Source organism: Syngnathus leptorhynchus, chromosome 1 (assembly GCF_054491065.1).
Source record: "Syngnathus leptorhynchus isolate UIUO chromosome 1, UIUO_Slep, whole genome shotgun sequence".
Lineage (NCBI taxonomy): Eukaryota > Metazoa > Chordata > Actinopteri > Syngnathiformes > Syngnathidae > Syngnathus > Syngnathus leptorhynchus.
The window spans coordinates 19726740-19753183 of record NC_141195.1 but is presented as its reverse complement, the minus strand read 5'-3'; the positions used below and the strand labels follow the sequence as shown (position 1 = coordinate 19753183).

Below are 26444 nucleotides of genomic sequence, written 5' to 3'. Positions count from 1 at the left end.
TTTCAAACTAGGGTTAGGGTTTCCGACTAGGGTTTTAAAGCGCGGTTAGGGTTCCGAACTAGGTTTTAAAACTAGGGTTAGGGTTTCCGACCAGGGTTTCAAGCTACTTTTAGGGTTTCCAAGATTAGGGTTTCCGACTGGGCTTTCAGGCTAGGGTTAGGGTTTCCGACTAGGGTTTCCAACCAGTCTTGGGATGGCTAATTAGGGTTTCAAACTAGGGTTAGGGTTTCCGACTAGGGTTTTAAAGCGCGGTTAGGGTTCCGAACTAGGTTTTAAAACTAGGGTTAGGGTTTCCAACCAGGGTTTCAAGCTACTTTTAGGGTTTCCAAGATTAGGGTTTCCGACTGGGCTTTCAGGCTAGGGTTAGGGTTTCCGACTAGGGGTTTCCAACCAGTCTTGGGATGGCTAATTAGGGTTTCAAACTAGGGTTAGGGTTTCCGACTAGGGTTTTAAAGCGCGGTTAGGGTTCCGAACTAGGTTTTAAAACTAGGGTTAGGGTTTCCAACCAGGGTTTCAAGCTACTTTTAGGGTTTCCAAGATTAGGGTTTCCGACTGGGCTTTCAGGCTAGGGTTAGGGTTTCCGACTAGGGTTTCCAACCACTCTTGGGATGGCGAATTAGGGTTTCAAACTAGGGTTAGGGTTTCCGACTAGGGTTTTAAAGCGCGGTTAGGGTTCCGAACTAGGTTTTAAAACTAGGGTTAGGGTTTCCAACCAGGGTTTCAAGCTACTTTTAGGGTTTCCAAGATTAGGGTTTCCGACTGGGCTTTCAGGCTAGGGTTAGGGTTTCCGACTAGGGTTTCCAACCACTTTTAGGATGGCTAATTAGGGTTTCAAACTAGGGTTAGGGTTTCCGACTAGGGTTTTAAAGCGCAGTTAGGGTTCCGAACTAGGTTTTAAAACTAGGGTTAGGGTTTCCAACCAGGGTTTCAAGCTACTTTTAGGGTTTCCAAGATTAGGGTTTCCGACTGGGCTTTCAGGCTAGGGTTAGGGTTTCCGACTAGGGTTTCCAACCACTCTTGGGATGGCTAATTAGGGTTTCAAACTAGGGTTAGGGTTTCCGACTAGGGTTTTAAAGCGCGGTTAGGGTTCCGAACTAGGTTTTAAAACTAGGGTTAGGGTTTCCAACCAGGGTTTCAAGCTACTTTTAGGGTTTCCAAGATTAGGGTTTCGGACTGGGCTTTCAGGCTAGGGTTAGGGTTTCCGACTAGGGTTTCCAACCAGTCTTGGGATGGCTAATTAGGGTTTCAAACTAGGGTTAGGGTTTCCGACTAGGGTTTTAAAGCGCGGTTAGGGTTCCGAACTAGGTTTTAAAACTAGGGTTAGGGTTTCCGACCAGGGTTTCAAGCTACTTTTAGGGTTTCCAAGATTAGGGTTTCCGACTGGGCTTTCAGGCTAGGGTTAGGGTTTCCGACTAGGGTTTCCAACCAGTCTTGGGATGGCTAATTAGGGTTTCAAACTAGGGTTAGGGTTTCCGACTAGGGTTTTAAAGCGCGGTTAGGGTTCCGAACTAGGTTTTAAAACTAGGGTTAGGGTTTCCAACCAGGGTTTCAAGCTACTTTTAGGGTTTCCAAGATTAGGGTTTCCGACTGGGCTTTCAGGCTAGGGTTAGGGTTTCCGACTAGGGGTTTCCAACCAGTCTTGGGATGGCTAATTAGGGTTTCAAACTAGGGTTAGGGTTTCCGACTAGGGTTTTAAAGCGCGGTTAGGGTTCCGAACTAGGTTTTAAAACTAGGGTTAGGGTTTCCAACCAGGGTTTCAAGCTACTTTTAGGGTTTCCAAGATTAGGGTTTCCGACTGGGCTTTCAGGCTAGGGTTAGGGTTTCCGACTAGGGTTTCCAACCACTCTTGGGATGGCGAATTAGGGTTTCAAACTAGGGTTAGGGTTTCCGACTAGGGTTTTAAAGCGCGGTTAGGGTTCCGAACTAGGTTTTAAAACTAGGGTTAGGGTTTCCAACCAGGGTTTCAAGCTACTTTTAGGGTTTCCAAGATTAGGGTTTCCGACTGGGCTTTCAGGCTAGGGTTAGGGTTTCCGACTAGGGTTTCCAACCACTTTTAGGATGGCTAATTAGGGTTTCAAACTAGGGTTAGGGTTTCCGACTAGGGTTTTAAAGCGCAGTTAGGGTTCCGAACTAGGTTTTAAAACTAGGGTTAGGGTTTCCAACCAGGGTTTCAAGCTACTTTTAGGGTTTCCAAGATTAGGGTTTCCGACTGGGCTTTCAGGCTAGGGTTAGGGTTTCCGACTAGGGTTTCCAACCACTCTTGGGATGGCTAATTAGGGTTTCAAACTAGGGTTAGGGTTTCCGACTAGGGTTTTAAAGCGCGGTTAGGGTTCCGAACTAGGTTTTAAAACTAGGGTTAGGGTTTCCAACCAGGGTTTCAAGCTACTTTTAGGGTTTCCAAGATTAGGGTTTCGGACTGGGCTTTCAGGCTAGGGTTAGGGTTTCCGACTAGGGTTTCCAACCAGTCTTGGGATGGCTATTAGGGTTTCAAACTAGGGTTAGGGTTTCCGACTAGGGTTTTAAAGCGCGGTTAGGGTTCCGAACTAGGTTTTAAAACTAGGGTTAGGGTTTCCGACCAGGGTTTCAAGCTACTTTTAGCGTTTCCAAGATTAGGGTTTCCGACTGGGCTTTCAGGCTAGGGTTAGGGTTTCCGACTAGGGTTTCCAACCAGTCTTGGGATGGCTAATTAGGGTTTCAAACTAGGGTTAGGGTTCCCGACTAGGGTTTTAAAGCGCGGTTAGGGTTCCGAACTAGGTTTTAAAACTAGGGTTAGGGTTTCCAACCAGGGTTTCAAGCTACTTTTAGGGTTTCCAAGATTAGGGTTTCCGACTGGGCTTTCAGGCTAGGGTTAGGGTTTCCGACTAGGGGTTTCCAACCAGTCTTGGGATGGCTAATTAGGGTTTCAAACTAGGGTTAGGGTTTCCGACTAGGGTTTTAAAGCGCGGTTAGGGTTCCGAACTAGGTTTTAAAACTAGGGTTAGGGTTTCCAACCAGGGTTTCAAGCTACTTTTAGGGTTTCCAAGATTAGGGTTTCCGACTGGGCTTTCAGGCTAGGGTTAGGGTTTCCGACTAGGGTTTCCAACCACTCTTGGGATGGCGAATTAGGGTTTCAAACTAGGGTTAGGGTTTCCGACTAGGGTTTTAAAGCGCGGTTAGGGTTCCGAACTAGGTTTTAAAACTAGGGTTAGGGTTTCCAACCAGGGTTTCAAGCTACTTTTAGGGTTTCCAAGATTAGGGTTTCCGACTGGGCTTTCAGGCTAGGGTTAGGGTTTCCGACTAGGGTTTCCAACCACTTTTAGGATGGCTAATTAGGGTTTCAAACTAGGGTTAGGGTTTCCGACTAGGGTTTTAAAGCGCAGTTAGGGTTCCGAACTAGGTTTTAAAACTAGGGTTAGGGTTTCCAACCAGGGTTTCAAGCTACTTTTAGGGTTTCCAAGATTAGGGTTTCCGACTGGGCTTTCAGGCTAGGGTTAGGGTTTCCGACTAGGGTTTCCAACCACTCTTGGGATGGCTAATTAGGGTTTCAAACTAGGGTTAGGGTTTCCGACTAGGGTTTTAAAGCGCGGTTAGGGTTCCGAACTAGGTTTTAAAACTAGGGTTAGGGTTTCCAACCAGGGTTTCAAGCTACTTTTAGGGTTTCCAAGATTAGGGTTTCGGACTGGGCTTTCAGGCTAGGGTTAGGGTTTCCGACTAGGGTTTCCAACCAGTCTTGGGATGGCTAATTAGGGTTTCAAACTAGGGTTAGGGTTTCCGACTAGGGTTTTAAAGCGCGGTTAGGGTTCCGAACTAGGTTTTAAAACTAGGGTTAGGGTTTCCGACCAGGGTTTCAAGCTACTTTTAGGGTTTCCAAGATTAGGGTTTCCGACTGGGCTTTCAGGCTAGGGTTAGGGTTTCCGACTAGGGTTTCCAACCAGTCTTGGGATGGCTAATTAGGGTTTCAAACTAGGGTTAGGGTTTCCGACTAGGGTTTTAAAGCGCGGTTAGGGTTCCGAACTAGGTTTTAAAACTAGGGTTAGGGTTTCCAACCAGGGTTTCAAGCTACTTTTAGGGTTTCCAAGATTAGGGTTTCCGACTGGGCTTTCAGGCTAGGGTTAGGGTTTCCGACTAGGGGTTTCCAACCAGTCTTGGGATGGCTAATTAGGGTTTCAAACTAGGGTTAGGGTTTCCGACTAGGGTTTTAAAGCGCGGTTAGGGTTCCGAACTAGGTTTTAAAACTAGGGTTAGGGTTTCCAACCAGGGTTTCAAGCTACTTTTAGGGTTTCCAAGATTAGGGTTTCCGACTGGGCTTTCAGGCTAGGGTTAGGGTTTCCGACTAGGGTTTCCAACCACTCTTGGGATGGCGAATTAGGGTTTCAAACTAGGGTTAGGGTTTCCGACTAGGGTTTTAAAGCGCGGTTAGGGTTCCGAACTAGGTTTTAAAACTAGGGTTAGGGTTTCCAACCAGGGTTTCAAGCTACTTTTAGGGTTTCCAAGATTAGGGTTTCCGACTGGGCTTTCAGGCTAGGGTTAGGGTTTCCGACTAGGGTTTCCAACCACTTTTAGGATGGCTAATTAGGGTTTCAAACTAGGGTTAGGGTTTCCGACTAGGGTTTTAAAGCGCAGTTAGGGTTCCGAACTAGGTTTTAAAACTAGGGTTAGGGTTTCCAACCAGGGTTTCAAGCTACTTTTAGGGTTTCCAAGATTAGGGTTTCCGACTGGGCTTTCAGGCTAGGGTTAGGGTTTCCGACTAGGGTTTCCAACCACTCTTGGGATGGCTAATTAGGGTTTCAAACTAGGGTTAGGGTTTCCGACTAGGGTTTTAAAGCGCGGTTAGGGTTCCGAACTAGGTTTTAAAACTAGGGTTAGGGTTTCCAACCAGGGTTTCAAGCTACTTTTAGGGTTTCCAAGATTAGGGTTTCGGACTGGGCTTTCAGGCTAGGGTTAGGGTTTCCGACTAGGGTTTCCAACCAGTCTTGGGATGGCTAATTAGGGTTTCAAACTAGGGTTAGGGTTTCCGACTAGGGTTTTAAAGCGCGGTTAGGGTTCCGAACTAGGTTTTAAAACTAGGGTTAGGGTTTCCGACCAGGGTTTCAAGCTACTTTTAGGGTTTCCAAGATTAGGGTTTCCGACTGGGCTTTCAGGCTAGGGTTAGGGTTTCCGACTAGGGTTTCCAACCAGTCTTGGGATGGCTAATTAGGGTTTCAAACTAGGGTTAGGGTTCCCGACTAGGGTTTTAAAGCGCGGTTAGGGTTCCGAACTAGGTTTTAAAACTAGGGTTAGGGTTTCCAACCAGGGTTTCAAGCTACTTTTAGGGTTTCCAAGATTAGGGTTTCCGACTGGGCTTTCAGGCTAGGGTTAGGGTTTCCGACTAGGGGTTTCCAACCATTCTTGGGATGGCTAATTAGGGTTTCAAACTAGGGTTAGGGTTTCCGACTAGGGTTTTAAAGCGCGGTTAGGGTTCCGAACTAGGTTTTAAAACTAGGGTTAGGGTTTCCAACCAGGGTTTCAAGCTACTTTTAGGGTTTCCAAGATTAGGGTTTCCGACTGGGCTTTCAGGCTAGGGTTAGGGTTTCCGACTAGGGTTTCCAACCACTCTTGGGATGGCGAATTAGGGTTTCAAACTAGGGTTAGGGTTTCCGACTAGGGTTTTAAAGCGCGGTTAGGGTTCCGAACTAGGTTTTAAAACTAGGGTTAGGGTTTCCAACCAGGGTTTCAAGCTACTTTTAGGGTTTCCAAGATTAGGGTTTCCGACTGGGCTTTCAGGCTAGGGTTTCCGACTAGGGTTTCCAACCAGTCTTGGGATGGCTAATTAGGGTTTCAAACTAGGGTTAGGGTTTCCGACTAGGGTTTTAAAGCGCGGTTAGGGTTCCGAACTAGGTTTTAAAACTAGGGTTAGGGTTTCCAACCAGGGTTTCAAGCTACTTTTAGGGTTTCCAAGATTAGGGTTTCCGACTGGGCTTTCAGGCTAGGGTTAGGGTTTCCGACTAGGGGTTTCCAACCAGTCTTGGGATGGCTAATTAGGGTTTCAAACTAGGGTTAGGGTTTCCGACTAGGGTTTTAAAGCGCGGTTAGGGTTTCAAATTAGGTTTTAAAAGTCTTTCTGGGCCGACCGGATGACATGAATTGATTGCGTAAGCAAACAGCAGCTAATTCAGAGCTAATGGACTTTGCTCGGTATGCACGGATGTTTTGAATTCCAGCCAGGCACGACTATTCCCGCACATTTTTGTCAGTTAAATCTAGAGTCAATTGGTTCCGGAATCAGTTCAATCAAAGCTTTACTGTACTGTATTTACTGTACTAGTACAGCTCACCGGTGATTGGCTGGGTGTACTATAGCTTAATACCTGGAAATGTAATTGTTGTTGTAAATGCCTAATTGCTTGAGCCTTCACTTTTTAAAGACATACAGTATACATAGTGTATTAAAATGCATTTATACATTTTGGCGATGGCTAGCAGGAGGGAGCGAGAGAGAGTGCGAGAGAGACAGAGACAGAGCGAGAATAAATAATAAGGGAGATGAGAGACCTGCTGGATATAAAGTGTTGTCATGGCAATGATGTGGTTAATGTAGGAGCAGGTGCCTATCTCCTCCACATTGGACAGGTTCCTTTTAGACACAACAACAAAAGCATTAGTGCATAGAGGGAAAAAAACTAAAGTACACAAACAAGCTTTAAAATGATATTATCTTGTGTGTAATAAATGTTTGCTGTCCTGACCTGCAGACAATAATGAGGAACTTGAGTAGCAGCAGTGCCAAGTTTTGCTGCTCAGGCTCAAGACCATCAGAGGCTTTTTGGACACACTGCAGAAGTTGATGGCGCAAAACCTGGAGGATGTTGTCTGGAAGAAGGGTCAGTACCGGTGGGGGTTCCTCCAGCCTGCACATCCATTTGTATTATGAGCCTTTTTGTGTTTACTTAACTCAATGCAATATGGTTGACATGAAAAAGTCAATATTTCATTTTTTTTCCACTGATGATGTGCAAAATCAGCAACAAAGCACAGGAAGCAGTCCTCAAGCTTTATGAGAGTGCAAGCATTAAAAAGGAAGGATAAAAAAAAACATCTGATTAGAGTCACCCTTTACCTTAATGGTGGCTTTTCAAAGTCCACATCCAGACATCTGTCATAGGAGCTGATGAAACTCTCCAGCCATAGCTTCAGGTAGTCTGGGTCCCTCTGAGAAGAGAAAAAGAGAGGCCACAAGATTTAAGATGTCTGAGATTTCGGTGCGCCAGCCAAGCAGTTGTGCTTTTGAAATTTTTAGGGATGCTGGTACTGATACTGGCATCAGGTTTCTATTCAACCAACTCCATTGTGTTTTATAGTCCACCGACGAGCAATTTTATGCTTATACTCTAAGAACATTAGTATTTGACGTTACTGCTGCACATTAAGCACGTGAGTGCAACAAATGCGTAAAGTGAGTGTGTTTCATTTCTACTTAGACCTGGAACACAATATGCACCTGGTGAAGAAAAAAACAAAACAAGTCAGACTGCATTCTGAAGGGTGAGAGGGCGACAGAACGGGATAGTGATGATGGTGGTAGAGGTGGTGGGGTGGGGGTGGGGGGTCCGTAAGCAACTCGCAGAGCGACATATCCTAAATTCCTTGAACAAAGCCCAGACAGAGATGGTTTGGCAATAGCTGCCACAGAGGAAGACTGGGGCTGCAAACCACGGGCAGAGTATAATGAAGCAATGTTTTGTGCGATTGTCAATTATTATAAAAATGCACAATGACACAGAAAATTGTGTTTTTTTTTAATATATAGATCAAAAGATGTTGCACTACTTGTATACAAACAAATGCAGCATTAAATGCTCACTGACAACTCATCATATGAAGACTGACCGCTTATGCCTGTCTGGGTATCAGCCAAGCAGAACAGGAAGCACACTCACTGCTTTTCTCATGAAGTCATCAAGGCAAGCCAGTGACTGCAGAAACACCAGCCCGCGCCACGTAGTAAGAATAGGGAGATTTGCACTCAGATCTCTGAGTCCGAACTATTGGCAACAGAAATATTTACATCTTCTTGTAACTGGTTCTGGATAAACCTTTAGCTTCTTAGACTTACTATTAATATCCTCCATAATTACAACATAATTACAATAATTTCAAGGAGTAACTTCCCAGAAACCTCCTATTGGAGCATCCTTGGAACAATACCTACTATATATATCATGGAGTGAAAAAAAAAGATGATATAGAAAAATCCACAACCCAGAATTAGCAGATGAACAAATATATAAATCACATGACAACATGACCTTCGTGGTGGAAGTAACAACCCTTTCTGTCGGGAAAAAAAGTTTGTGTGGCTTTATTTAGAAATTGGGTGTTTGTTGTATGAGGTGACACTGAATTTATTGCAAAAGTGTTTAATCTTTTCCACCATTTGACGAGTGAGAGGCTTACCTCTCAAGTGTAAGACAACTGACTGACAGTGTGTGTGTGCACGTGTCTGTGTGTGAGTGTGTTAGTGTCCTCATTTTGGCAACAATTTGGGAGCACAGATGCCCATTGAGGGTTTTGACTGTGGCACACATGGACACACCCTACACTGTATGGCTCTTTTTACCCAAGGCCTTCTTCACTCAACTTGGGGGAAAAAAATTCTCGCACAAACATACAGACAGTAAGAAAGAAACCCACAGAGAGTCATAGTCTCACTCACACAGACATACACATTTGTTCATAGAAAAATAATAATATATGCACCGATGCTGGCAAATTGAAGTCATAATGAGTCATATCACATTTGGTCAAAATCAAATAAAAAAAGCATACTTCCTTTCATCACATTTAGTCCTTGAGCACAGTTATGTCATCACATTGTGAAACATCTAATTAGGATGGCCTATGCGTATATATGTGCAGCAACCAAGGTCACCGCTTTCAAGTGAGACAGTTGTTGCCCTACAAAGTGTCACCGTGGAAGGACACTTGCCCCTGTGTCAACGAAACGCAAAAGAGCAGTTGATGACATTGTGCATTGATTGTGACGGTAAGAATGTTCTGATCTGGTAGAGCAGATCAGGCTCTGCTATGTGACATCATATGCTGATTTTAGAATTGGAGTTATGTTGCTAAGGAGCTATGCTGCTGAGGCACCCAACTTTCCAGACAGGCGTGGTCGGCCAGTTGCTGTGCTTGTGTGGACAACCCTTTTGTGGTCGAGGTGACATGGTTGGACTCAGTGAAACCACGATGCTAAAAACGCTCAGTGACAGTGGATTTGAAAGACGGATGTGGTCTGTGACATCACAGGTTAAAGATGTATTTAATGAGGCGGGTCCACAGGGCATAAACCCATACGAGACAATGCTGATATGAAATCAGTTCACAACTTCCTCTTTTTTACTCGGAGGCAGCAGTAGCGTAGCCGGACAAATGGTATTTTTAGTGAGGGTGCACGATATTGGAAAACCATGCAATATATGGTTGTTGAATATATCAGTATTTTTGCAAAATTGAACATGTACCTAAATAATGACATTTCTATTATCTAATTAAATAATATCTATTTTCATGTGGAAAAATAAGCAAGCTCAATGTATTAACCAAGATAATGCGTCTGACTGACTGATTATTGTTGTTTTCCGTCCGTTTATCTCAGAAAATATATATATACCCTTTTTGTCTTTTCTGCATCTACCAAGCGACACATTGGCTGATGGCCAGAACAAAACCATAAAAACTGATCTTCCTGACAATGTATGTGATGCTGACTCAGTGCAAGCACACACTACTGAATAATGGTTATACTTTTGACAAATGACTGAGAAGTGTGTGCGTGCGTCTGTGCAGCCAATCCACCGGCTGAAATGAACATACCTTCAAGATCATGTGATCATACAAGCTTTACTTCCACACACAGCTTTGCTTTCATGGAGAAAATACTCTTAAGTGGGGGGGTTGCTGTACTGTGCGTGTTATTGTCAAGGATTAGAGTGGGCAGTGCGTTGCTGCAGCCATACTCGCATAAGGAGCAGGCTCAGGCAGGCAGTTTTGAATGAACGCCTGGAAATGCTTAGTCTTTAAAGGCAGGTGAATTAAATCGAACCAACAGCTGACTCAAACATGCTGTCTCAGATTGAGTCAGCTCGTTCATCACAGTAAAAACACCACACACCATTCAGAGACAACACTGCCCATATAATAATGAGAAGATGCATGCAATGCTGCAAGAATGGATCAATGGGATCGCAACATACCTTGGTGCAGTAAAGCATCCAGACCTCGTAGAGTCTCTCGCTAGATGCCATAACTCCCAGTGTGTGCCCCCGTTGGGCTGCAAGCTCCACAGAGGTCACTTCAGTGGGAGCTTCATGGTCGAACTCAACCTAGGTTTCTGGGTAGCAGCATCATGATCGTCCCATGCTGGCATTACATCACACAAACCAGGGAAATCCACAGAAAAAGGTTCCAAGGAAATAGCTGCTGGGGTTTAAAATTCCTTCGGCTTTTCTAGAGAAGGAAGAGACAGTTGGTATCTTGAAGGGTGACTCGACTGCAAACTTAATAGTTACCGCACAAACTTATCGTAACGTTAAAATCTATGTTACACTCGATGTACTTTGAGCTGCCCTACTGTATCCAAACAGAAATACCCGCCTGACTCAACTCGATCAACACATCATCGTGTCTACTTCTTGTGTGTGCACGACATGCATGTAACAACCAGCCTCGACGGTGCGGTAACAGCTGTGTAACACCTTCAAATATTTCAGTCCAAAAAATAAATAACCCTACCTGATCAAGCTAATACCAAGCTAGCTGTCAAAATCCACCATTCCATCAGTGAACATTCCTTTCTCCTTCTCCTACTCATGTGACAGAAACTGCTCGTCTTACAGAACCTGTCAAACCACAACGGTCTTCGATTTGATCACAATGGCGGTACCTGTTTGTTTTGGTTTTGCCAAAGAGAATCTTGGCGACACCTGAGCAGCGAAAATTACTCTCTTGGTCGGAGCAGAACGTGTCAAGTTGGCACAAACAACGCGATGCGTGGAGTGCAGTCTTCTGTATGTATAATGACGTATGGCTGCATTTCAAAATAAGAGTGTGTTTTCAAGACATTCTAAATTAGGGGTTCACCACAGGAAAGGACATTTAACGTGGACTCGATCATTTGTTGATAATTATTATAAATAGTGTTGGAAAAAAAACATGTATTTTATAATTATATTTGAATTTGTAGAGGGAGCACCTTTGTGTATATCGTATAGTAATACTATATCTTATTTTGTTAACAAACCGGACGTATTGTACACTGTCTAACTGCTACGGTCACACTGGCTTCTAATGCTTCTGTGTTGTATCGCAGAAGTACATTTGTTAATTGCGGAATGTATTAAACGATGATAACAATTGACATATGAGCGTCAAAGTACCTGTTAGTATGCTTAATGTTTGCGACATTTTCCACTTGCTTTACGGTGCCGATGTGGCCTTACGTTCAGTTGCCAAGGCTTCGTCGTATGTTTCACTTTCTGATGTTGTACCTCCGCCTAGTGGAGAAAGTATAAATCTGCAACTAATTAAGGTGGACTCACAGTGAATAGAAGACGGTTTGTCTTTCAAAAATGAGGAAAAAAAATACTTAAGCAATTTGTTATTTGTATTTTTATTTATTCCAATGAACACAAGGGATGAACTCGAATTGTCAAATTTATGACAAATTAGCCTACATCTCTTTCAGGTATCCTAACCCTGATTCAAAGTTTGACTATACAAGGAATTGTAATGCTGGCTAAATTGGGCAATCACATCAAAATCTATATTTAAAAACTCAAACTCATGCAACTTATGTCATGTAGATAACTACAGTAGGGCTACTAAAACCAGCAGGGGTCAGCATGGGCCTATAAATATAGTTTAGTCCCCCTCAATTGGTGAAATGCACACAACATAACACTATACAGAATGTATCTTGAAAGTTAATTATTCATCAATAAAATGTATTTTCTTTTACCCTTTGATATTTTCAGTGAGGCACTGTAAATGTGATTTATTCTGACCACTATATCCTGGTATTTTACAAGCCACACAGAGGCCTTACCAAGGCACCTCAAAGTAGGGATCACATCTTGCCTTGAATATTTGCAACAGACTGCTATGTGAGTTTGAGTGTTTCTTTAAATAGACAAATTAGCACCTCGCTCAAGGACTTTCACTTTTAACTGCCTTACTGCTCCTATTGCACAAAGATATTGCCAGATGTGGTCATACATATAAAGACTAATGAAAGAAGCAGTTGATGGCTGGTCGGGGGAGCAGATGGCACCTCTGTTTAAAGAACATTCCAGAGAGAAGCCCTCGAAGTCAAGTCAAACTACCAACGACACCCCAGTACACCGCAAAGGACATGAACAAAGAGGATTAAAAACAAAACCAGAATCTTCTCTTATGTAATAGAATCTGGCATTAAACATATTTTTACCTTGGTGAGCCTGTGAGAACATGAAATATTTTCCTATTGTATTAAAAGAAAACTCACCAGGAGAGTTGTCTTCAATTAAGCCCTGTACAATAAAACATTGTTTTTGAAAACAGCAAAATATGTTTTTTCACCCCTTCTTTCGGTTATGTGACTAAGTACTGTAAAGTGAGCCACTTGATCCTGCTTTTGCCCATGTTGAATAATGTAGGTATCCGTCCCAAGTAAAAAGGGAGTTCTACTATGTCCTTACAGTACAGATGCACACATTACCATATTTTTGCACTATTATGCGGACTTAAAAACGTAAAATTTACTCAAGAAAACTGTGCGCCTTATAATGCAGAGCGCCTTATATATGGATCAATTGATGAATTTATCGATCCATACTGGTTGTACACAGCGCTCTTCCAAAATGTTTCAGTACGTTTTAGTACGACTAGTAAATTTCCGATCACTTTTACCGGAGATAGTTTGAGAAACGCGATTGTTTACTGGCTAGTGGATACATACCGCAACCCTAATCCAGTGCGCCATATGGTGCGAAAAATACGGTATATCATTATTCACAACTGATCATTCTTTAAGATTAGGGGATTATCTGGATTGACTCGTGATTTCTCTCCTGATTTTCTGTTTTCTTTATTCATGGCCCTGATTTTCAAGATCTTTCCATCTTACTCATCAGAAACAGCAGCTCCCTCCTCTTCTATACTAGGTGAGGAGAAATGTGGGGGAAACATATGACTTGATTCAAGTTTTAAACATTTTAAAAGTCAATTAATGACCACAGAGTGTTGGAAATCCCTACAGGAATTACAGTACATGATTGCAGCACAGGCAAGTGTGCCACCCTCCCTTTTAATGGCAAAAGGAAGTCGTGAAAGACAGGATGGGTGGTGTTCATCTGTTTATGGGAAGTGAGCCAGGTTTCCCTCATGGTCAGGTGACTTCAATTTTTATTTGAAAAACATATTTTTTCTTTGTGGGGGGGAAAACAGTATAACTTGAGTGTCATCTTGATTACAGACCTCCATCGAGGTAAAAGTGAAACAAATGTGGAGTTCATTTATTTGCTGGCTAGCAGGATAAAATGTGATAGTTTTCTCTTCGGTGGTCACTGTCCATGCAACACATTTTTCTCTTTAAGGTTAATCGTATTGAATCAGAACAGCTTCTCTGCTCCATTCTTTGCTCTGGCAGCTTCACTCTTTTTCCTTCTGTGTGAGTAATTACAGTGAAGATGAGGGGGAAAAAATTGGCCAACTTTCCCTTTCTCCTCCTCCTCCTCCTTCCAGCCTGCTAAACTTGTGCAGCTCCTCACACAAAGAGGAATCCTGCAACAATCTTTCATTCACCTTCTCTTCGTCCTTCATCTTCTCACCCACACGATACAGGTCCTCTTCTGAAGAGAGAAGGAAGGTGGCGGATACAGTTTCGTGAGTACAATGGAAATTCAATCAGGAAATGGAGAGGGGACTGCGAGCCCAGCGTCCTCAGGCATTCACTCACAACGCCATCATGGGCCACAGGTAGAGACATTAGATGATCCAGTTTTCAAAGAGGACCTACAAGCTGCTAAGAGAATTGAAAGATTTGACATCCCGCTTGACAGTCTCAAGAGGATGTTTGAGAAGTCCACCGTAAGTATAGAAACTCTTAAATTCCCACATTCTTTGTTCCATTTGCCACTTTTTTGCATGTCAACAGAGTCCGAGACTTGCCTTGTACTTTCCCGTGTCGCGTAGATTTCAACAAGGAAGCTGAAAAGAAATGTGAAAAATGCATGCAGAAGCCACAAGTAGCAGGCCAAACATCTGGTAGACAGATTACTGTGGGGAAATTACACACTTGGGAAATTTATCACCTCCCCATCATTTCTTTCTTTTTATTGTTTTTTTTAATTATTTGTTATTGTACAAAAATTACAAAACCAAGTCATCTCCTCACAGGGAACACTGAAAACATTACAACCTTTTTCTTACCTGCTCTCTAAATTCTTAGAAAAGAATGTAGAAAGTTGTGACATACTTTAATCAAGCATTGGTAGCTTAAGTGTTAAAAAACATTATTTGAACTTATTGTATTATTTGGTTAAATTGAGTACCCATGTCTCCTGATCCGTTTTTCCATCTCATCTGGCAACCTGAGAGGAAAGTCTCACTCATATTTTCCGAGTATCTAATGATGACTTTGAGAATCCCAGACGACCTACTTTTTGACCTATTGTGGTTGTGAAATTTACTGCAGCAAATTTTGGGACGATGGTGGATGGAAACTTCACCATGCTCCAAATCCTCTTCTCAATGCCAGAACACAATCCTGAGCTAGTGCATTATGGGGAACGTAGTCATGCTGGCACAGCACAGACACACTAGTACAGTGCCACTGGATAGTGCCATTCAAAACCCTGTTATTTGAGACAGCTGTACGGTTCACAAGGATTTCAAAATAACCCAGTAATTATACGTCGGCTGTAGCTGGACTCGGTTCAAACATCTCTAAAAAGAGACTGAACCAGGATCACTTGATGTCACATCTGGCAACAGAGATATAAATAATCCACACAGATGATTTGAGCTAATGATCTGCATCAAAAACACAAAAGAGCCACAATTGCATATTTTGATGTTTTTTGTTCTATTCAGTAGAGCAGAGAAAGCTGATATTTGCTTTAAGCGTGTAGAATGACCTTGTTTTTGTCATTTGAACTTTTCTGGCAAAAGAAAACCAGATAATTGGAGAGGCGTGGAGATATTTTTGGCTACACGTGATATGAAGCATTAGAGTTAATAATACTTGTTTTAGAGGTTTGACCAAATGGACTGCAAATTGCCTGTGACTCAGCCTTCAGGTCATTATTGAATTGCTTACGGACACATTAGTGTGCTGTTTGTAGTCTTTTTTTTCTCGTTAACATCATTGTGTTAACATGTTCCATCTGTTTAATGTTTTTTTTTTCTTCCTCAAGCGACTGCAGTTAGTTACATGAGAAAGGCTAAATCAGTCACCTGTCACAGAATTAGGTACATCCATGCATCTGTCCGTCCGTCGTTCATCCATCCATATGGTTATATTGTATATTAGTTGGCTGTATTGCTCCTTCGAATGGCAAATCTCAACATTTGATGATGATTTTTTTGGCCACATTTTTTTCTCGCTAGTCCCCATTTCAATTATTCAAAGGTTGTCATGTCATTGGTTGGGCAGATTGACACGCTCCCATGTGGTCATAGAATTTAAGTCCCCACTGTGGGAGTAAAGTCTGCTTCCATTAAGCCCGAGCGTACGGTGATGTGCAGATTTATCTAAAGTGCAAAGAGCATGTTTTCTTTGCGAGATGTGCTTCGGTGGACGCAGGCTTGTGTTTGGAGCATGCATGTGACCTTCTGGTCATTGCTTTGCACACAAGGAAGAATGCACACATGAAGATTCCCATGCGTGGTACAGACAATGTCATCTCATCATGCGGGGGTCACCATGGACATACGCCAAATGTACTGTGCTGTATAATCACAACCGATTTAAGTACTGTATACATACAGTAGAAGACCATTGAGTATATAGTAAAGACCTCTTTCAAGTTCCAAAACATTAACAATCTGACTAGTTTGATTGAAAGTCGAGGTATGTAATTCGATATTGTTGCACCTACTCGGTGTGGCTGGCCCCAAGGCAAGTGTTTGAAACAAAAGTTAATGGATACTGGCTAAATGCTGCTCTCATATGTATTTTCTGTTGTTTTACAGTTTGCAGAGCTCATATTTTGTCCTTCAGAGTATTGTATTGTAAATATAACAGTGACAAAAAAAAAAAAGCTCCTCTCAAATAACACACCAGTCGTTCAGGGTTCCCCATTACTCATCAGATTACATTGGTGTTTTTTCCTGCATTGCTTGATTGCATAATCCCAAACCATTTACCATTTATTTGCATTGTATTGGATGATAACACAATCGACGTGACGTTTTGCACTGATGTATTGGCGGCTGTTGGCCAGCGGGTGGTAGTGTGGCATAATGGCATTCAAAGGTTAGGATGTCATTGCAACAGAGACCTTATTATCTCGGTTATTATCACCAGCAGGGGTTTACATTCATAACCTTTATGAATATATGCATCAATCTGGGAGATGATCACGATTTATATGTTAAATATCTCCTTCGGATCTTATATTTATGTTTGAAACAAAAATCTAACGGGGTATCAATGTTTATGACAGATAGAGTAGACACCATAAAGAAAATCATGATGGGGATTTGTGTCACTTGATTCTTGATGTCCTGGCAAGGTAACGTGACATCATGAGGAATAAATTTAGAGAGCAGAGCTGGTGGCCTGGAATGTTCTCTCAGCATAGGCCAACATGTTGCACAACTGAATTATATATCATCACTACCACTTCCACATAGGGCTCATTTATTTAGTTTTTCACGTTCCTGTTTGGCAATTGCAAGCTGTCTGCTTCTATGATTTTATTTTGTTTTGAAGCCATTACATTGAGTAAATCCTCTCTAGTTAAACAGTTGTTTAGTCAAAACACACACGCTAAGAGGGGATCTTGGGAAAATAGCCAATCCCTGAGGAAAGCCAAAAATCCATACACCAGTATTGTTGATTGCACTCAGTTAAACATTAAATAAACCAAAAGCCAAAATGTGTGTGTGTAAAATAGTAATCCGGATTCGATGTGGACGCTGTCATCTTCAACAAGTCTATTGAGCTAGTAAAAATTCCATTAACTTTTACCAGGCATCTCTGGCGTCTCGCTTTCACTGATTCAAATCTTTTAATGGAGTTGGCAGCGGGGCCATTGTATGCCAGTTGCAAATCTGCTGTGTGTTGATGACTTGTTGCTGCCCGCCCGGGCTCTGGCAATGGTTCCAGTGAGACTGTCAAATGTGGCACAGGAGTCATTTTAATAAGCAAGCTATTGGCTTTCACTTGCTCTGTCTTGTTTGTGAGTGTGCTCTGTCAGAAATATGGGTTGAGGCCAGGTTCAGTCTACTCCTCAAACATATGGGCCTCTATTTTCCTAGATGTAGAAATGTTGACGTATCATGATTTTCCTCCAGACCTGCTGTATCTTTTTGAGAAATCGGCAGTCGATTATACGCCAAGGTGGGCGGTCTGGTGTACGGAGTGCGGGGTGTATCCTTGGGTATGTGAACAGTTTGACAGTTTGATGGCACAACATTGGGTAAACTATACGTCTGCTGGGACTAAATCCGGTGGAGTAGGTAGACTGTGTTTTTTTTGGGGGGAGGGAAAAGTGACACAGGCAGGCAGATTCTTAATTGAAATTGGATGTTTACCCCAACATAAAAGATTAGAAATGATCATAATTCACTACAGGATGGCTGATGCATTTTCGAGGTGAAGCATGACATACATGTCCATACGTTCACTGCCACAATAATTTTTCACATTTTACAAAAACTGTACATATTTGCTATGTCAACAATCGTTAGCATTAACAGTAGGTTAAGATGCAAGAGCTTATCATCTATCTATCCTTTTGTCACTGCGGAGGCTCTTATCTTTCATCCCTGCCCGGCATCACATATATAGGGAAGTTGTCTCCATGTTGAGATTTCCAATGAAAATGTTTGGCTTCTTATCTGCTGCTCATCTTATTGGACCTCATGAAAAGCTGACTGCGAAGCAGAGCTTAGATGCCCATTGAACAAGAGGTTTGACAAGACTGAGGAGCGACAGCTGTGCAAAGGTCTTATGTTGTGTCTCTGTGCTCTGCATGGTACTGCAAATCCGTAGACGATGATCCACCATGTTCATGAAAGTAAACGTGTACGTACACACACATGCATGCACTCTCACACACACCCATTCACATGCATGCACACATACACATTCATTCTGATCAACACATTGGGTCAACCTAGTAGCCATATTGGGTGTGGCTCAACCAGGCTCTCCTACAGGATATCTAATTTTGTTTCATATTCGAGTCAGTGAAGTTACTTTCAAATATTTCGAGAAGAGAACACAGACCTTGTCTCGCATGGATAAGCACATTTAAGATGGATTTACAGACTGGAATAATCATAAATATCTCAATAAATTTACATATCTACTTCACCTACCGTAGGCTATCTTAAAAAAAGGCCTTTGATGATGGTGACAGAGTGTGGCAGAATTGCTTCATCAGTGAAGGGAGATGATTTTTCTGACATGACTTCAATCCCCAGCTGGATGTTTATTTCTGCCTTAATTTGAATGTCAGTAGTTCAAAAATGTCAATAATTTTACTCAACTCAACTTTATTCATACAGAGCCGCTTTAAGTGCTGTACAAGGACAATAATTAAAATAGTAATGCAATCATAGATAACTAAGTAAATGTTAAAATCTAAATATATTATGTAAATAATATAAATAAATATTTTTCCAAGGTCCCTCACGGTATCCCGGTGAAAATTCCACCAGCCACCATTAAACTAAAATCAAGGAAAAGAGGTAAAAATTACATCAGTTTACCACACTGAAATTACGTGCAACCAAAAATTAAGTATCTTTTTCCGGTTAAGCTTTAGAAAGAAGTTGGGGAACAACAAGCAAGAGTCCAGTGTCCACCAATGTTAGTTCCTTGGCCAGCCGTACACAGTTTTTCGGAAGAGCTAAAAACAGAGCTACATCTCCAAGCCACATTGTAATACGTCATGTATAAATAGCAGTGCAAGCTGATGTGGTTGCTGATGCTCCCTGAACATCAAGATAGCATCAGGCATGATGAAAGAGAGTGAAATATGATTTATATTCTGAAAGGATGGAGCCAAAGCACTCTTAAAAGCCAAGACTGCTATTTTATTGAAGAGCATGGAAAACAAAAATGCACTAAAAAAAACAATGGAATGTGCAGATAGAAACTCTATTAAGATGGTGGAGAATTCAAATGAAGCTCACATTTGAGCAAATAAATCATGAAACATTAACACACACACGAACGCATGCACACGCGCACACGCACGCACGCACACAGAGCGCTTCCGGCACAAATAACCTTTGGAATGACATTAAACTCATTGATCAGAACCCCACTGTTTTTGTGCTGCTTTGCAATGTGCTCCTGTTAAAAATGGAATCAGAGTGAGTCATCATTCGGTGCTGCCAACAGTTGTCAGTTGGTGGCCTCTGGAGGATAATTACAGAAATTACTATATCCAAAGCCAACTCCTAGTCTGAGGATGTTTGCATGTAGAGCCGATAAAAAGTTTAGGAATAATAATAAAACAAAGAAAAATGTCATGTGATAAGTATTTTGTATCACTAAGTATTTGACACTTGGGTTTGCTTATATACCAGCAAAAAATGGAGAATACTAACGGCACAGCAGGAGTTCAGATAGTTTTGGTCTCGTTGTGAGCCATGAATCAAAAAGCTCTGCTTCAGCACTGCCTCCTACTGTTGATTGAAATTGACATCAGGCTTGCATCAGGAATGTCATGTGACCAAACCCAAAAGACAGGTGAGATGTGACATTGCCAGGATGGATTAGTTGCAGTTTGACTGTAGCCTCTGTCAGATTTTTTTTTTTTTTTTTTTAGTAAGCTACAAAAAAATCCTCTCACTCCACCTAGGCTTTGCTTTTCAAATGTATTTAATTAGTTGGGCTTGTGATTTCTGACGAGCTTCCCCAACGAGGTAGTGTTTAATGGCATCAGAACTAATTGCCTTTCCATTTTTCATCCTCTCTAACTTCCGCCTTACTAATCAGTGCTAATTCGTGGTCCTCCGTAATTGCCTACTCTACTGTCCCTTCTCTCTCTCATTTTCCTCATTCATCAACTCTGCAAAGTATCACAGTACTAGCCAAACTGCATATATTTTTCTCTTCCGCTTAACTGTTCAAGCTGGCATACATGTCGTTATTTGTCCCTTGATTGACTTTTAAACTTTTAAACTGTAAAGTTTCAAGCAAGTATCAAGTTACTGTAAAAAAAAATCTCATCAAGTTAGTACAAGGCTCTAGGAAGTCAAGTGTCAAGTCACAGAATCTTATATAATGATTTATATTTATTTTTATATTTCTATATACTAATATTACTTCGGAGGAGGCTGGCATGACTGGCATACTGTCGGCCTAACAGTTCAGAAATGCAGAGTTTGGCTGGTGTTCAGTTTGGGGTGTATCGGTATAAAAATCCCCCCTTCATTTGTGTGCTTTGCTGAAATTGGATATTTGTTTTGGAGTCCTATACTACATGTTGGTCTGTCTTTTATACTTTTTGCATCTTTCACTGAGCCTTCAAGTTTATATAATTCCTTCTTCATAGTTTCACCCCATTTCACAAGCCTTTCCTTCGTCGTATCACTGTTACTCAACTTTGTCTCCTCTGTGCCTATGTTTGTGTAAGATTGTCTTGCAATTGCTGTGTTTATCCATAATGATGGCTAGCAGATTTGTGCTGTTGCATGAGAAAAAAAAAATGTGTAAAAAAAAAAAAACAATCTTTATTCCGCTGAACAGCACACACATATCTTGCAAAGAGAGAAAGCAGATAATGAACAGTCCACAAACTGTGTGTATATGTGTGTGTTTGTGTGTGGGGGGGCGCATTAAAGCCTGGATGACCTTCAAAAAAAGAATGTTCAGTATTGCATAATATCAACAGAAGGCATGTGCTACTCGTGAGAGCAGGGCAAGTGATTAGCTTTTTTGTCAAGGAGGTAGCAAAAATTACACAAGAAATTAAGAATGAATAAAGTGATGTATTCATCCATCACTTGCTTGATCATCTGCCATAACATTAGGTACATCTGCACATCCATTTTTTGAACCACTTATCCTCACGAGGGTCAACCACCTCTAACTTTCCCCTTGACCCACTGCCAGTGAAATAGGTGGTAAAAGATCATTTATTTATCTTAAACTTTCACCTTGGATTATTTTTATTGTCATTTATATGACATGGACTACTGGAATGAAGAACACTAGCTGAAGAAGGTTTGCCTGGCGCTGCGTGGGTTATATTTGAGAGCTGCTGTGCCAGAAAAGCCATCAGGTACTTAGGCCAAAGAAATGCCACAGTGGTTGTGAGTGGTGTATGCTGCACGTGTTCCAGATGCAAGGTGCAATCTAATTTGAAAAGATTTTTCCAAATTGTGAGTGACCTATTTTCTTGGCAGGCTCCCATGAGTCACTTACTGGCCATGAGAACCTGCATTACTCCACAGACATAATCATTAAATGACATCTCTGAGGCATTACATTAACCATTTGCTTTGCAAAAATATCGAGATAATATGTGAATTACAAATTGAATGAAGGATTGGTTGCATATGAAACACTCAATTGAATATATACCAGTATGGAGGGATGGCAAAATGATAGATTAACTGCAAGATTTGTGGTTTGATTGTTTTGCTACTGCTTTTAATATTTATGTTACATAGTTTTCCCGAGCCCATAAAACAATCGAAACCAAAAGATAAAGCACGGACTGCGGCGGCAAAATTCTGCCTCCACATTTTGGCAAGCAGGCTCCTGCGTGTGAGAGTACATGAGTTCACAATTGTCATTGGTGGTGTTCATCTACGAGCTCGTAAACACATAGCCATAGATGTCTATTGCTAGCCCAGGGTAGTCAGTTTTTAACTTGAAAAGGTTTTGATCTTGACTGCACCGGAGGCGACAAATTAACTCCATCTTACGTTCACTGTGCCAGCGGTGGGCGGATATTTTTCACCGATAAGTGTCAGACCATTCATTCGGAATAGAACTGATCAAGGAAGATTTTCTTCACTGGCAAAAATATCTATTTAGGTTGTTCTGAAGGAGAAGTGGATGTATGGACAAACATGTTGTTTCTCGCCAGAGCATTATAAACCATACAGAGAGGCAATTTGAAAGTCCTGGACCATTGGATGATGATATGCTAAAAACATGATTAGTTATTAGAAAACTTTAATATTTCACGCTGAGCAGTGAAGTCGATTCAACCCTTAGCACAGCTATGTTTGAAAATGTTTCTAAATGTTTGAAGTGCTATTATAACATTTTGTCATTGTGGCTTAAAATATTATTTTAGGCAATTACTCTTTTTTTTTTTATCTCAAAGTTGCAGCCTATACCCTAGATGCCTGGTTGCCAGCCAATCACAGGGCACATATAGACACACATTTATTAAACCTTCAGTCTTCAATTGCCCCAAGAAACATGTTTTTGGAAGAAGGTAGAAAGCCAGAACACCTGGAGAAACTCCACATTATCTGCTTTCTCTCTTTGCAAGATGTGTGTGCTGTTCAGTGGAATAAGGGCTGCTTTATTTTTTTCTACATTTTGATTTCTTCTATTTTTTTTTTCTCTAGCAACAGCACAAATCTGCCAGCTATAATTATGGATAAACACAGCAATTGCAAGACCGACGAAGGCACAGACGAGACAAAAGTTGAGTAAGAGTGATGAGACAAGGGAAAAGCTGATGGAAAAAGTATAAAGGACAGATCGACATGTGGAAACGTCTTGCAGATGTCGTAGTTTTATTTGTGGATCAAAAGTTGTCATGACATTTCCCCATTTGCTGTCATGGTACCTTTCTGTTATAGTATCACAAAAGCTAAGTAAACAAAAGCACTGCAGAAAAACAATCAAAACCGAGCTGTAGAAACCAGAAGTGAATTTACATAAAAAGGGACTCAAATTTAGCAGTGCTCCTGAATTGCAAGATGAAGTCACCTTTTATTCAATACTTTCAGGTTCTAGCACCCTTGTGCCCAGTAATATTTCTTACAAAATCAAAATATTTCTGAGCCTTGACTAATTGCCAGGGTTAAAAAGTAGAATAACACACAGAACAAATGAGAGAGAACAAATGAATCACATGAAGCAGAGAAAGGTCGATGGTACTCCTGGAATACCAAGATTATTAAAATCCAAGTCGGAGCAAAGATTATTGGTAGAAAACAAAACTGATAGAGGTTGACGCGAGACAAAAACGTAAAGTTTTGGTCTGCGCGATGGTCGATCAGTCAATGTCTGCTTCTAATGGGCAGAGACCAATGTGACGAATCTATGAAGGATGGCACGGAGTTATCTCTCCAGGCAATATCATGTGCACATCACTGTTACCATGGTTTCACCATTTCCCCAGTTGAATGGCCTTGCAGTTGGTTTATATCACGGGAAATGGTCCCAGATGGCCAGAATTGATTTCATTAGCTGAAATTCTTTTAAGTGGATCAAAATTTCCCTTCCTATGAATTGATTCTCCATTGTGAAGGTCTGCCATTGTTCAGACAGATTCCCATGATTTATTCTTACTGATTATTACTTCTGTTAATATGCTGGACACCATAACCAATTCACCTTAACTGGTATGAGTGAGGCACTTTATCTTCCCATCGTTCTTCCTCCGCATGGGGACCGAAAAAGTAAAAAATGTCGGAACATTGCTGCTGGTACTACGACTCTCTTCCTTTTGTTTTGGTTCAAAAACGCCCATTGTGGACATTAATTCCGTAGATTTTGTTGTGCCATATGTCATTCCTGTACCCAGTCCAAGTACCATTTCTAATATGTACTTGTTTTCAGTGAGTAACATCTGTGATTCCCTTCTGTTGTGAAGTCAAAGGCACATTTTGCGAAACATGATGCACTGGGGAGTCAGTTAAAACCATGCGACGATGCTTAGTGCAGCTCAGTGAATTGAGATTCATTCGAGGTGAGAGTCACTCGAGAAAGAGTCGGAATGATAGTGACAGAAAGGAGATGATTATGAACTCTCCATGATGGTGTGTGATAGTTTGAGGGGGGATGCAAATGAGAACGTTTTGAAGATTTGCAGGTTTGACAACATTTTATTTTATTTTTTTTCTTTCAGAGTATTATTATTATTTAATTTTTTTAATAATTGGTTGACACCTAATAACTGCATGATTTTGCCACGGGCACTGTGTGCATTGCGTGACTGGAGTGGCTCCATGATGACGCCCTGCAATTCAAAGACCACTACGGGGAAAACATAATTTGCATAAAACAAACACCCATACATTTGCAAACACGCATGCACGTACACACACACGCACGCACTGAATTTGCAAATGGAAAAACATGTCGTGTAGGCTGACTTCTAAGTTGTGACAAAATGCTTGCGGAAGAAAAACATTTCACCAAGGACGCGTCCTCATTGATGCTTTTTTTTTTTTTTCCCCTAACGTGGAGAATTAATGAAATCCAGCAGGGTAGAATCTATTCATGTTCAACCAAGTGCACTTCCAACCAATGCATATCGTGCTCATCCATATATTTACTTGTGCACTGTGCAATGAGCAGCACTCTTTGTGATTGTAATTGCCAGCCAGTAAACCTGGATTCAAATCCTACTTTTTCAGTGTCGGAATGTTTTTTTCGATAACATGCACATTCCCTATGGATCGACCTATACAAGCAGACATGATTGTGTACAGCTGCCCTAATCTTTGAAAATCATGGGTTTTATCTCTCCATCTGGTTTCCGCAAAAAAAGTCCTTCTCAGTTTCCAATATGATGTGGTTTTGGAAGCATAAAGTTTTGCCAACAATTTTGTCAAATAACTTTAGCTCTTACACTTGATTGAATTTTGAGTCAGAAGCAAGCAGTAATGCCACAAAATTGGCTTCAGAAATTTAACGTACCCTATTTTTTTTGCCCAGCGCTAGTCTAACAAAAAGTGTAAAGTAATTTTGCGAATGGGTGGAGTTTTCTATCTTTTGGTGATTTTGTTGACTTTTTATGAGAAGCTAAGCAAATACCACGATGCCTTGTCCAAACATACAGCCTTGATCATCTCGACTTTGGTAAAATCCATGACTGTTTATTTCTCCACATAAACACGCCTGCACCTCTGAGATAAAGAAATCATGATCGACTGATCCCTCTCATAAATATGAATGGTTTTTTTTCTACTGAATGTTGTCTTGAAATTGCAGATTACCTAGAGCAAAGTTCTTGGTAGCATAGTATCGACGTTGCCCTGATGACCTAGACAGAGAAATCTTGTTGTTCGCTTCTTGTTCAGGATGGGCATTTTGTTAAAGCTGCAATTGTTTTATTAAGTGCTCTAGAAATAAAGTTTAATTGAATAGAGACACAATATCATAGACTGAAAACGTAGATACAAATTTAGAGTGAGAGAAAGCGAGTTTCATGATGAGCTACTGTATAATTATTTTTTCCTTCTTCCACTCTCGAGTGTTGCGTTGTCCTTTTTATTTTACGAATGAAACAAATTACCTGTGGCTATGACTTTATTTTTTATGGCTTTTTTGTTTTTTTAATACATGGGTAAAACAACTGCTGTTCTGAGATGACTTGAGGTTCCACCTTTTCATACAACACAGTAAAAAAACAAAACCGCAGGTGTTGTGATGTGACATCTCTCCTCCTTTTGTTCTCTCTGTAACCAGGAAGTGACAAGCATCCATGCATCACCATCCAAACAAGCAACATCCAGATGTATTGTGCTGCCCGATCAACCACGAGATAAGCCAATGGCCTTTTGTCTGGATGACAGTTTTTGTGAGTACTTTCAATGAAAATGTAATGTAGATGTGTGATGGGAGTTCCGGTATTCTTCACAGGCTCTTTCAAATAACAAATTTTGCTGTAGAACATGGAAAAAGGCATCTAGGGAACACTCGATTATTCTTGCCAGATAAGACTCCCCGGCCTGGAACACTTTTAATAAGGACACTTCACTCTCAAAAGATAACTATGTCTTTTAGATGCTATGCCTTCAGACTGTGATAGCAACACTGGAGAATTTGCCCGTAGTTTGTTTTCAGCTGATTGTGATAACGGTGTGTACACCAAACTGTGAGTGTGCGTGCGTGTGTTGGCCCAGTTAACTCACAACTCACTATTCAGAGTCTGCTCTAACGTTCAATGCCCCCCGAGGTCATACAATTGGGAATTTCACCGAAGGTTTGGGGAAAAATACAGTACAAGTAGCACATAAACTTGCAAGTTCAAGCCACCATGTCAGCGTCATGAGACCTTAGCTCAGCA

General features: G+C 41.4%; 2 protein-coding genes across 8 annotated transcripts in view; one reads left to right on the top strand and one right to left on the bottom strand.

Moving 5' to 3' along the window:
* The window catches only part of nbeal1 (neurobeachin-like 1), a 39569-nt gene extending 28544 nt beyond the window's left edge, over window positions 1-11025 (bottom strand). For 4 of the 5 annotated variants that reach the window (XM_085929369.1, XM_085929379.1, XM_085929388.1 and 1 more), the window contains exons 1-5: window positions 10750-11012; window positions 10212-10464; window positions 7076-7167; window positions 6705-6866; window positions 6511-6592 (exon numbers count right to left, since the gene is read on the bottom strand). In XM_085929369.1, the coding sequence (XP_085785495.1) occupies window positions 6511-6592; window positions 6705-6866; window positions 7076-7167; window positions 10212-10262 (387 nt within the window). In that variant the 5' untranslated portion in view covers window positions 10263-10464; window positions 10750-11012. Of the gene's footprint in view, window positions 1-6510; window positions 6593-6704; window positions 6867-7075; window positions 7168-10211; window positions 10465-10749 lie in introns of all 5 variants that reach the window. The other variant, XM_085929360.1, reaches the window with a different exon arrangement.
* An 8778-nt stretch (window positions 11026-19803) lies between these two features.
* Window positions 19804-26444, top strand: part of xirp2a (xin actin binding repeat containing 2a) — a 31385-nt gene continuing 24744 nt past the window's right edge. The window contains exons 1-2 of one of the 3 annotated variants that reach the window (XM_085910726.1): window positions 19804-19924; window positions 25844-25955. In XM_085910726.1, the coding sequence (XP_085766852.1) occupies window positions 25928-25955 (28 nt within the window). In that variant the 5' untranslated portion in view covers window positions 19804-19924; window positions 25844-25927. The other 2 variants (XM_085910734.1, XM_085910716.1) reach the window with 2 other exon arrangements.